General features: G+C 32.0%; 1 protein-coding gene across 3 annotated transcripts in view; it reads right to left on the bottom strand.

Moving 5' to 3' along the window:
• Positions 1-12712, bottom strand: part of LOC136987415 (apoptotic protease-activating factor 1-like) — a 102369-nt gene that overhangs the window by 10108 nt on the left and 79549 nt on the right. For all 3 annotated transcript variants that reach the window (XM_067285153.1, XM_067285152.1, XM_067285154.1), the window contains exons 7-10: positions 10628-10794; positions 4157-4283; positions 359-503; positions 122-288 (exon numbers count right to left, since the gene is read on the bottom strand). In XM_067285153.1, the coding sequence (XP_067141254.1) occupies positions 122-288; positions 359-503; positions 4157-4283; positions 10628-10794 (606 nt within the window). The remainder of the gene's footprint in view (positions 1-121; positions 289-358; positions 504-4156; positions 4284-10627; positions 10795-12712) is intronic.

Genomic DNA, 12712 nt, shown 5'->3' with positions numbered 1-12712 from the left:
AATTTCTAGTCTGATACAGATTATAAATTATAAAATAATTAAAACTTTTCTGGATATACAAATTTGAAGAATATAAAATACCATTTGAGTCAAATTTAATTCAAATCAATATTAAACTTACCAATGCCACATAATCATCGCCACCAGAAACTATTTTTGAATCATCTGATGAAAAAGAACAGCATAAAACAGCATTTTCATGACCTTTGTATGTCCTATCACTTTGATCTCTTTCCTCACTTTGCATCAACCAAGTATATGAAAGACGACGTTCACTATTCTTATCAACTAAAACAATGAAAAAAAAAATTTAATTATTGATGATAAACTAATAATGATATGCTTACTTAAAACTTACAAGAAGAAACTGTCCACAATTTTAGAGTCATATCTGATGATGCTGTCAATAAATATTTTCCTGTAGATGAAAATACACAACAATTTATGTTGTCTGTATGCCCAAGGTAATTGACTAGAGATTTTTCCGAGACACAATCCCAAATCTAACAGATGATAAATTATGATTTAATAAATTTCATTTTAAAATAAATAAAGCTAAGATTATTACAATTAAAAAACAATGTATTCATATATATATAATTAAAATCAAACTCTAGATAATTATAAAATATATCTATTTATTAGTGTTGCAACAAATACTATATTCGGCCAGGAGCGTAGCCAAATATCGAATATTCGGTCAAACTATTTGGCGTGATTAACGCATGTACGAAAATTGGCATGCAAACAGCATTATGGCAAGGACCCTGCTCTCTATTGGCCCACTGTCAGTACGCTTCACCAATCACATTAATTCTTGACAGTTGTAGTGGACAGACAAGAGCGTCACGGCGGTATGTGATAAGTGAAGAAGATTTTTAATTTTATTTATTTTAATCGGATATTTTTGTGTGTTTTTTAAAGGAACAATTTTTACCTGACGGCCTAGTAGCCTCAAAGGAAAAGTCCAATTGTCAAAGAGTGTTCTGGAACACGTGATATGAAATAAAGCGGGTTTCAAAAATATTTTGGACAGACTGTTTCTTCTTTGATTAAATAAGTGATGAAATCAAATGTGGATAACAACGAAATGACCTACATGTGTAAATAACAGAAAAAGGACCACAAAGTGAAAATGGGAAAATAAATATGAAATTGAGTTGATAACATAATCGAACAAGGCAAGGCAGTTTATTGGCGCAAAATTCACAGCTGTCAATGCCAAATAATTGTTCTTATAAACTTCGGAAAGCTAAATGCTTGTAATGAAAGTCACTTAGCGTGCATGGGCGAAAGCCTGGGACCATTCAGGCTACCAAGCTGTCTCAAATCTGTGAAATAACTGACTTATACTGACGTTCTGTCTATCTTTTTTCTTCGTTATCACCAGGCTATGAGTCACATAATTGTAAAATGGGAAATCTATGACAGAAAAGTGACGAATCGAAAGTATCATGCATGCACGTTATGATCACTCTATTGCTTTAGTCCACGTATGCCTATGCATACGTGGACTAAAGCAATAGAGGAAAGAGAAAGGGAAGAGCAAAGACGAGCGCTTAAAAAGAAGGATAGGCAGGGTCAGACCGTCAGATGTGCAACGATTCTCAAACGAATTGTTAGCACATCTGGTGTACGTGTGCCAATCTTTGTAATTATAAATTGTGAATACATGTGACTAATATTATTTTGTTTTTTTATTTTGTGCAGGTTATAAGTTATAAATAAATATAAACAAACAACACTAACCCAATAACATTAAATCTAAATACCAAAATGATTAATTTACTGTGTTTTTGTTATTTCTTACTCCTGTTTTTAGGTATTCGGTACTCGGCCAAATAGTGATTTAAATATTCGGTATTTGGCCAAATAGCAAAAAATAGGCTGAATATCGAATAGTAACCGAATATTCATTGCATCTCTACTATTTATACATAATGTGTAAGATTTCAGTTTATCCAAACAAACCCAAATAAAATAAAAAGGTCCAAGTGTAGTTAATGTGGATTAACTGAAACTTGAATGGAATCCAGTTTCAATAAACCCACAACAAATTTTAATATTTTGCATGCTTGAGCTCCTTGATGTCATAGAACTCTGTATCTATGCCATCAAGTGGATGTCTAAAATTTAAAGCTTTATCTAAGTCACCAATTCACTGATTACAACTGTAAAAATAAAATATGTTTGACATCATTTATCAAACAATAGTATTAAAAAAGGTAAACTAACACTACTGATGTAAAATGTATGAAAACTTAAAAAATTATAATTCCGTAAGAATCACTATAGAATAAAGTGCAATAAAAAAAAATATATTCAATCAAATATCAGTTAAACATTAAACACACCTTTTATTAAACTTAACAATTAAGAATATTTGAAACAAAATGTAGTACCTGTTTTATAACTGCTTCACTTTTATTACCGATATAAATTTTCGATTATGACTATGTGAAATATCATGTTTAAATGTTACATTTTTGTATCCAGCCTTGTTTAGTATTTTATAGTTAAATACTGTATTTTCAGGAACATAATCTCAGTTTATGTCATCGAGCTTAAGAGAAATATTAGGGTTTGTTTTATGTCAATTTGTTACAACAGTGTTCCAGAAATTAATAAAAGCAGAAATATACTTGTGAGAGTCTAGAGTTAGGAGATTATTTTATTTAACAAACTTACTTTATATATGCAAATGAAATGGATAACTCGAATCGCTACCAGAGGGTTATGAAACAGTTATAAGTTGGCTAAGGATTGATATGGTGAGCTGATTCTCTTGTTTTTAATGTAAAAGCATCATATCCTCAAATAAAGGCTCACATTTGATATTGTTTTTAACTTTGTGAATTTTTACCTATTATTATTTGTCTTTTAATGAAGTTTTTTCTTCAATCCAATGTAACTGTTACTTCTGTGATGGAGTTGGGATAAATGGATAGACTCAAAAATGTATATTTTTGTAAATAGTCTGGAACTTCAAATTTTAAATTAGAAGGTATTCTGAGTCATTATGAAAATTGTAAAACTTACTTTAAAATGTTACAATTTTTGATAGAGAGTTTTATCTAGAAATTAAGAAACAGGAAACTTCCTTTTTGTTTGCCAGATGAGGACACTCAGTTCCTTCTAGCATGATAATTTGAGTATAGTAACTCACTCGACTATCCACAAAACCAGCCAACTTCCTTCTCATGACAGAAGCATGGCAGGATATTCCAGTAATACTATTGGATATCATTTTGGTATAAAAGATAAAAGGTTACCTTTTTACTTGTTCTAGTCTTGTTATTGTTTTGACACACTCACCTAGTGTTCAAGGCTTTAGCCACTGCTCTAGTATTGGGGTCCTTGCCAAGCATCCAACATTTTAATAATTACTCTCCCAGTGCTCCAAGTATGTGTTCCCAAAAATTCTCAACTCTCCACCTTGAATGTATGGAAACTAGTAATATGACTATCATTTTATGTAAACTCTTTCCCATCAGCATAGATGTTAATAGAGGTTTAGAAGTAGATATCTTTGCATTTGATTGTTAAATTTAATCATTCCATTTTATCATACTCTCCATGCATCAGTAAGATAGTTATAATCTCATTTAATAGATATACTCCTAATGTATCATATCTGTCAGTTGATTTTATGTCTAACTCCATTGTTGCCCCACGTTGCCATGAAATGTTCAATTAACAACAAATCCTCCTAAAATTCTGGTCATTTTAGATTATTCTTTAGTCACTCAAAGAAATAAAATAGTTTAATCACACATTAGGATGCAACCAATTTTAATCCTAACTGGTGTCAGGACTGACTCGAGATCTTACTGATTCTCTTAGATAAATTAATCGGCCATCCCAGTGAGATGCAGGTTAGATCGGAACCCCGCATTTTACACACTGTATAACAGTTTAATTCACTTTAATGAAACTATTGCTTCAGTGTAAATTTCAAATTTATACAATTATAAACATTTGAATTGAATGACAATTCAAGTAAAAGATTTTCAGAAAATTCATTAAATATATTATTAAATGTAATGACGATATTGAACAATTTATTTCACCTCATATATAATAAGATTTCAATGCAATTAAATAATACTGAAAATGATTTTAAAATTAATTATGCTTAATTAATTATTCCACTTACTCTTATGATTTTATCTTCTCCTACAGAAGCTATAATTTGATCATCTGGACTAAATACAGCACAATTTACTGAACCAATATGCGGTTTAGTACTCAGCAGAACAGAATTTTGAACTTCTGATGGATTACTGTTTTAAAATATATATAAATATGTTATATTTAAATATTAAAACTTATTTAGAATTATTTACATGGTATCATTATGTTGCATCCAACAAAACACACTTGACTCACATTCAGGCATTATGCATTAAGACACTACAAAATTCAATAACTAAACACTTTCATTAATTTTACTAATTAACATCTCAGTTATTAATCAAACTTCATGTTATTTCAATATGTAATATTTTAGAAGAATACTCCTGGTAATTAAAGGTTATTGAGTCAACTAATACAGCTACTGCTGGTAAACAACCGAACCCACACTTGACAGAAAGAATAATTACTAAAATCATCACTAAACACCTTTGGCTGCTGAGACACCATTTATTTGCTTATACACTGTTTTCAGCCTAATACATAGACCATACTCAGGTGACTGATTTTGGAAACCAGTTATGAACTGTTCCAAAATAGGAATAAAGAAGAATTATATTGGAGGTACAAGAAGAAACTTGGGGGTTAGACTTAAGGAGCATCAATATAGTGTAAAAGAAAGGGACCTTTGCAATACAGTACTTTCCCAGATATCACAAACTGATCTACAGTAAAATGGAATGTGGCAAAGATAGTTAAAACTGTACACTCCTCAATATTGGCCCTGAACACTGAAAAAATTTAAATATATAAGAGCAGGTTGAAGGAAAATATATTAATGTAAGAGATCTGGATAGATTCTCCATCAGCACAAACGTTTATTGTAAAAAAAGAAGCTTCTTTATAGAAACTACTAGTTACCACATTACTAAGATGTATTTCTGTATTTAATATATATTGAATTCTATATTTTATATTTTATTTTACTTCATTTTTATGTTAGAATTTTAATTTACTTTATATTGGAATTATTGGAACGATACATTTGTATTCAAATACTAGCTGTTACCCACGACTTCGCTCGTGCAGATTTTGCAAGAAAATACCATTTATATTCAGTATTTCAACAACCATAGTTAATTGTTATATAATACCTATCGCTGAGAATGATGAGAATTGCTGAAAATGAAACGAACTGTTTTCAATTTGATCAATTTTCTGGAACGTTTACAATCGTTCTATAATCAAACCAATATGCAATAACAAATTTGAATTTAAAACGGTTCAAACATTTGGTTAAAAAATTAAAGTATATAAAAATTTTTATAACAACGTCTTAAATGTTATCAATTTAATACACCTAAGTACTCAATAAAGACTAAATGCAGTTAAAAACAAAAAAAGAAAAAAATCTCATCTAAAATAGTACAGTAGAAACCATTCTTCAGGTTAAGCCTTAATTGCTCTCCCTCTCCCCCTGCGGGGGAATTTTGAAAAATCCCTTCTTAGTGTGTGCGCCTTCTAGTAATATTACATATTTATTGTATTCTATTTTGGAACAGTTTGTAACTGATGTTCCAAAATCAGTCACCTGAGGATGGCTTATTCATTAAGCTGAAAACATTAGTAATGATTTTAGTAATTATTGCCGGTGAATTTATTTCAATTATTTAGCTATCTATTCTGTCCCTTAAATTTTTAATTTCTTTTAAATTCTACATCTAAAATAAAATTATATGTAAATATTTTATTGCAAAAATTTACAAAATAGATCCTGTTAACTACAATATAAATATCTTAGCATTTCATATTTAATGAAAAGTATTAAAATAAAAATAAAGCAAAATAATCAAAACTAATCATTATTATTAAAATTTAAAATCTCTCTCATAAGTCACCATCTTATCAAGGTGAGAAAGCTCAATAGTTACAGGTACCATAGAACAACTCTGGTGAGAGCATAAGCTTCCACTAGGGCCACCCATACCAGTAAAGTCTATGGGGAGAAATGAAGCAAAACAGCAATTTGACCACAAGTAACATATGATATGGGGCAGCTGCTTAACACTGTTCCCATGTCAGGTGCAGCTGAGTTATAAAAACCTGGCTTTAGATATATAAGCACAAACACTTCTGTGGAGATATCCCAAAAATAACATCACCAAAGACCCTAAACAATACAGACCAATCATGTTCCTTCCTACAATCTACAAAGTACTCACTTCATGCATCATAAAATATACCCTCACAAAGAACACCAGACATTCTCAAAACAATAAAGACTGTCATAGGAACCAACTGGTATGCAAAGAATAGATGTTCCAAGATTCGGTCATTTTACAATAAGAATACAAACAACAAACTTACATGTAGCTTACGAAGATTACAAAAAGGCATTCAACAGCACCTTACACTCATAGTTATTACATAGTTATGTATTTTGTAGATACAGTTATTACATTCACTGTATCTACAAAATACATCCAACATGTCTTAATTTTTAGCAAACATAATGCAACACTGGAAAATACTATACCCTAATCTTCATTACACATACATCAAAACAAACTAAATACACATAAGGTATTGAATTTTCCAGATAATTCGTTAAATCCACTTTGCTTTTGTCTGGCCTTTAAACCAAATATCCAATAGACTAAACACTAAACCCACTAAATAGAGATACATCAAACAACAAAACAGCACAATAGATATGTACTCAGATGATAAAACTATGCATCTATACAAACACAGCTAAATCACTTATTAGAAGCTATACACACTCCACTAACAGTCAAATGGAGTTTGACTTAGAAAAAGAAATCCTGATAAAAGATGATTCTATATTTAGAAATGGAGACATCATTGAATTCATAGATAAAGGTGAAGTCTACAAATATTTAGGATTCAACATGTCAAACTCACAGAACATATACAAGTAAAACAAAGACTAACAAAAGAATACAACAGTAGATTAAGCTTAATATTAACAACAGCTGAATGCAAAAAACACACATAAAGTATTCAACACATGCATCATCCCAATAATGACATTCATTTAGAGTTATATATTGAACACACACAGAACTAGAACAATCCCAAAGGAAAGCACAAATATTAACAAAACACAACAACTAAGTTGTCCATAGAAAGGCTGATTCTTCTTTGTAAAGAGAGAGGACAAGGCCTAAGAACACTAAACATGCATTACAAATACAGACACTATGAAAGTTTTCTACAAAGAATAAGAAACATCACAATTATACAAAGCAACAATCTTGCAGACAAAAACAGTACATCAGTTTATTACACAATGCCAACATGGATATAGCACAGTACAAAAAAAAAAATGCACAGATGCAATCAAGCAGTCTTGGACTTGGAAGGAGCTCCATGGTAGGCACCCAATCTCAATCAGAATCATATTAACAGAATTTTGTCACAGTGATTCATGGATGCCTATTTGAAGAGATGGAAGATATCATGATTAAAATTGCCTTCTCAATGATGATTGTATTATTAAGCACAATCAACAAAACCTTTAATATCCAATAACTAAATTTTAATGTAAAAATTGATGAATGTTTTCAATCTTAAACAAGATCTGCATCAGGTCAACAATAATATTCTAAATTGGAATGCACAAAAAAAAAATAAACATTTTTGAAAAGTTGTGTTCTGCACATTCCAATTTAGAATATTGTTGTTGACCTGATGCAGATCTTGTTTAAGATTGAAAACATTCATCAATTTTTACATTAAAATTTGGTTACTGGATATTAAAGATTTCATTGATTGTGGGTTCATGATTGCAATACAAGACTAGGTCATAAATACAATAAATCAGAAACTACATTTTAAAGGACAATACTCACAGATGACACCTATAGAAAATGTTATTTCATGCATAAGACAATATATCATATCATATCATATCACATTGTAAGTAGTCTCTGTTAAAAGCTTGCATCACCATAACCAAGTAGCAAATATAATAAATCAAAAGCTTTCCCACAAACAAACTTCTACAAACTCAGGAACCATACTACACACACCTTAAAACACATATTAAGGTGTGTGTACACCTTGGACAGTCATAGAAAACAATACAAACAGAATACAGTGGTGCCTCATATAACATACTTAATCCGTTTCAGGTGCACGTCCGTTAAGTGAAAAGTCCGTTATACAAAACGCATTTTCCCATAGAAATACATGTTAAAACATCTAATTCATTCCGCAGCATAAAATAACCATACTGTACCATTAAAAAAAATGAAAATGGAGTAGTCACCAATTATGCCAGGTAGTCAGATGTTGTGAGGGGGAGGTGGAAACACACTTTCTTCACACATTCATACAGACACACACTTTTTACACATTGCAGCAGGTCTCTTTTTATTGTTTTTTAATCGAAGTCGGATTCAGGAGAGGCTACTGGGGCTTGCAGGGTCAACTCCTCTTGTTCAATCCTTTGTTTTTTGGCAGCTGGCTTCTTGAAAAACATGTCCAAGGTGGTCTGTTTCTCTCTCTTCTTCAACACCTGTCAGAAATGACGGGCAAGGGTGTCACATTGTAGAGATCATTGATCCTGTTGGCCTCAGCTGTGTTTGGATAGTGAGTGTCGGTAAACTCCTGAACCTCTCCCCATTTGACAAAAAAGTCCTTGATGGCAGCAGTTGAAATTGGTTGATTGGATTGCTCCTCCTCGTCATCAGATGAAGCTTTCCTTTGAGCTTCATCATGTTCTTGGAGAGACTCCACAACTGAAGAGCTCTTCTTGGTGTTCTTCAATGAGCTCCTCCGCCTCCAATTCCAACTCTCAGGCCGTTGAGATGATCTCCTGCACCAATTCTGTATCCTCAGCTGGTTCTACCTCGGTCTATTCAGGAACAAGCCTCTTCCAGGCTGAATTGAGGGTCTTCTGCATGACTTCTCCCCAGGTCTTCTGGATGAGTCTGATTGCAACAAGAACATCAAACTTCTCTTTCCAGAACTTTCAGACAGTCATGTCTCCACAAAGCTGACATTCTTCAAACACCTTTATGAAGAGAGCTCTGGTGTACAGCTTTTTGAACAGAACCTAAAAAACCACCCCCTGCTGGCTTTAAACTCCTCTTCTTCATTGCCACTGCTGCTGCTTGTTCAAGGAGTGTTTTTCTTCAACTCGTCATAGATGAGTTTGGCTTTTTGATAGACTTCTTAGGTAGAGATATATCACCTCTCACCTGCCTGTCATGGATCCAACCACCAACAACCTTTCCATTTCGTCATGGAGTGAAGACCTACGCTTCACATAGAAGATCTTGGAGACTCCCTTGGCAACTTTGCTGACTTGATGGCATCTTTCTTGCTTAAAATGGTGTTGATGGTGGTCTTGCTGAGACCAAACTCTTTGACAAGGTTGCTGTTTTACCCCACTTTCACTCCTGATGATTTCTTGCTTTGTTTCAATTGAAATCACTTTTGTTTTTTTAGAAGCCATGATTTGCACAACACTTGAATAAATGTAAATACCTTGCACTGAGGTGATGTACTGTACAGTACATAATAAACAAGGGAGCAAGCCAAATCCCAACGGAAGCTCTGTACTTCAGGCGGCGAAGGAGCTCAACCGTCAGGGCTATTCGTGAAGAAGAAAAAAAACAACAGCTTACTCTTCTGCAGCCAAAGAGCAACTGTTTTCAAAGGCTCCTAAAATGCCTACATCAAGAAGCTATTCTGGGAAGCCAAGGGGAAAACATCTAAAAATAGCAGATTGTCGTTGGCAACAGCAAAAGAGTGGAAATATTATTCGCACTTGTTCGCCTCACATAACTGCCGAACAGAAAGTCCGTTGTTGCAGCCAGTCCGTTGCTCAAGTCACGTAATGGCCAAACAGAAAGTTCGTTGTTTGCAGCGTCCATTATTCGAGACGTACATTATACAAGGCACCACTGTATACTATGACTGTGCTTTTATCACAGACCAAACAATCCATCACAACAGATCAGACATTGCATTCAGTAACCAACAAAACAAAATCATATACATTATAGACATAGCTGTACCACCAAACATCCACAATATACAAAATACAAGGTACTTGCATGAAAAAATTAGTGAATATCCACAAACTCACCCATGAAATAAAGCATCTGTGGAGAATGACTGAAGTATGTATTAAAGCCAGAAATCCTTTCTTGCACAGGTGTCACACCACATACATTACACAAAAGTCTCAACAATGATGCTTTACAATAGCATATACATCACTACAAAAGGCTCCCACACTAAACACGTCACATAGGAAATTTTTAAACACAGATACATAACTAAACAATAAGTAAATAAAATATTTGTTTTCTGTAGTTATGCCTTAACTTTGATCTGGCATAACACTACATGCCAGTATATATGCCATGTAGGATACATTCCAACAACACTTCTTACTAATAATAATAATCATAACTAGTATTTAAATATACCACCACCAATATATAAATTTACTTACCACCATTCAAAGTAAGGAACATTACGTTTCATTGCAATAAGTTCTGCCTCTTTATAAACCTCAGAATCTTTTGGTTCGCATAGTGCAAGTTGAATGATATCAGTGTTTTCCTTATTCACAAGGTGTGTATTTTTACTTACAAATCTTTCAAAATCTTTTAATACTTTCTGGAAAAATTATTTAAATATAATAAAACATTGTTAACTCTATTATTTCTGTAAAGTTTAAGAAATATCTTTATAAGATGTATTTATTCAAGAATATATTTAAAGAAAAGTTATGTAATAAAACATGAGAATTCCGATCCATAATCAGACTGTCAAAAATCTAAAAATTTTTAATATTCTGTGGATAAACTAATCCTTTCAAAGTTACTATTTATAATTCTGTCACAATATATAGTCAAACTCTGATATAATGGCACCAGTTATAACGACAAAATATTCATGGTTCAGCTAGACCCCTATACTTTAACATTACATTTTACCCTGATTAATGATATCAAAACTCAGTTATAATTAGTGATGAGGCAATTAATTGGAATCAAGAATTGGACATTTTCCATTAATCAGAATCAAGCAAATCTTGTCACAATTTCCAATTCCTAAAATCATTCTTACACATTTAATAAGAAAACTAATTATTTGCTTCAATTAAAAATCAAAAAGTTTTAAAATTACAATATTAACAATTAAGTATTAAAATTTATTGGAAACTTTCATGTCAACAAAGCAAAGAGTATGCAATGCTCCCATACACAAGGTGTTATCTGTTGTGGTGGACTTTTCTTTTGTGTAGTCAAAAGCAATGAGAGATTTCATTTGGTCAGTACTAACTGTCTCCACTTTAGGAGAAATAGAACAACATTAGAGTTGCCATCTGGCCAATATTGGGTTGGCTTGACCCAAAATTTCAAATTAAAGCTGGCAGTTAACAAAACAGTTTAAATTATAAACAAAATTATATTTTAATTGAAAAAAAATACATAAAATTATTTAGTATGTTTACTTATAACAATAAAACACTTGAACAACACCTTAAATATATTTTCAGTAACACTTTAATTTATTTAAATGAACATTTACGACCCCTTTTCATAGATCTATGTCAGGTTTAATAAGAAGATTCAACCTGTCTTCTTAAACAGTTTGAATCTTGTTATTAAACCTGTTGCTGAAGTATTGCTGAAATTAAAGTGTTGCTGAAAAAGTATTTAAGACACTGTTCAAGCTATATTAGTTTCAGCCTACATAGAAGTGTCTTTAACGATAAAATAACTTTCCTATTATAACTATGAAAGTTTCTGTTATGATTCACAAATGATACTGCAGTATGTTAAATTTTAAAGTGTGATTTGCATGATTCTAAGTAAAAATAATTGTTTTTTTAGATTTTCGTGTGATGGCGATAATTATAATTAATTATTTGAAGACAGTCCATCCCAAAACAGGAACCACCATTTATTAGCTCTGTGTTCTAGACAATACATTCTTGGCAATTGACCTTTCTTTTTAGGCTACTGGTCACCAAAAAGGAACACAGAGCTAATAAAGGGTGGTTCCTGTTTTGGGAAGGACTATGTTTTCAAATAATTAATTATAACTATCGCCATCAAACAAAAATCTACAAAAATTTTTTAAAGTATCGCCACCAGGGGGCAGCTTTTCTAACCTACATTTTACCAGCGCTTATTTTGTTGTAGATAGAAACCCGAAGAAGGTATGATGGAGAACAGAAGATGTCCGTAGTCACTAGTTCCTTTTTAAAAAAACGTTTGTATTTTTAATTGAATGTATTCTTGTGTTTTTAAAGGACATTTTGGCAGCCAGTAGCCTAAAAAGAAAGGTCAATTGCCAAGAATGTATTGTCTGGAACACAGAACTAATAAATGGTGGTTCCTGTTTTGGGAAGGACTATGTCTTCAAATAATTAAAAATAATTGTTTGCACTAAGTTTACAGCCATTTTGAGTTTTAAAAGTTGATTTTTCAAAATAAGTTAATCTGTAATTTCTTTGAAGATAGTGTTGCAATATTAACTTTATCTTAAATAAGATTACAAATTTATTTTGTAGTACACAATAAAA

Source organism: Centruroides vittatus, unplaced genomic scaffold, assembly GCF_030686945.1.
Source record: "Centruroides vittatus isolate TY-2023 unplaced genomic scaffold, ASM3068694v2 scaffold_1782, whole genome shotgun sequence".
Classification (NCBI taxonomy): Eukaryota; Metazoa; Arthropoda; class Arachnida; order Scorpiones; family Buthidae; genus Centruroides; species Centruroides vittatus.
The sequence above is the reverse complement of the archived record's forward strand: the minus strand, read 5'-3'. Positions and strand labels throughout refer to the sequence as shown.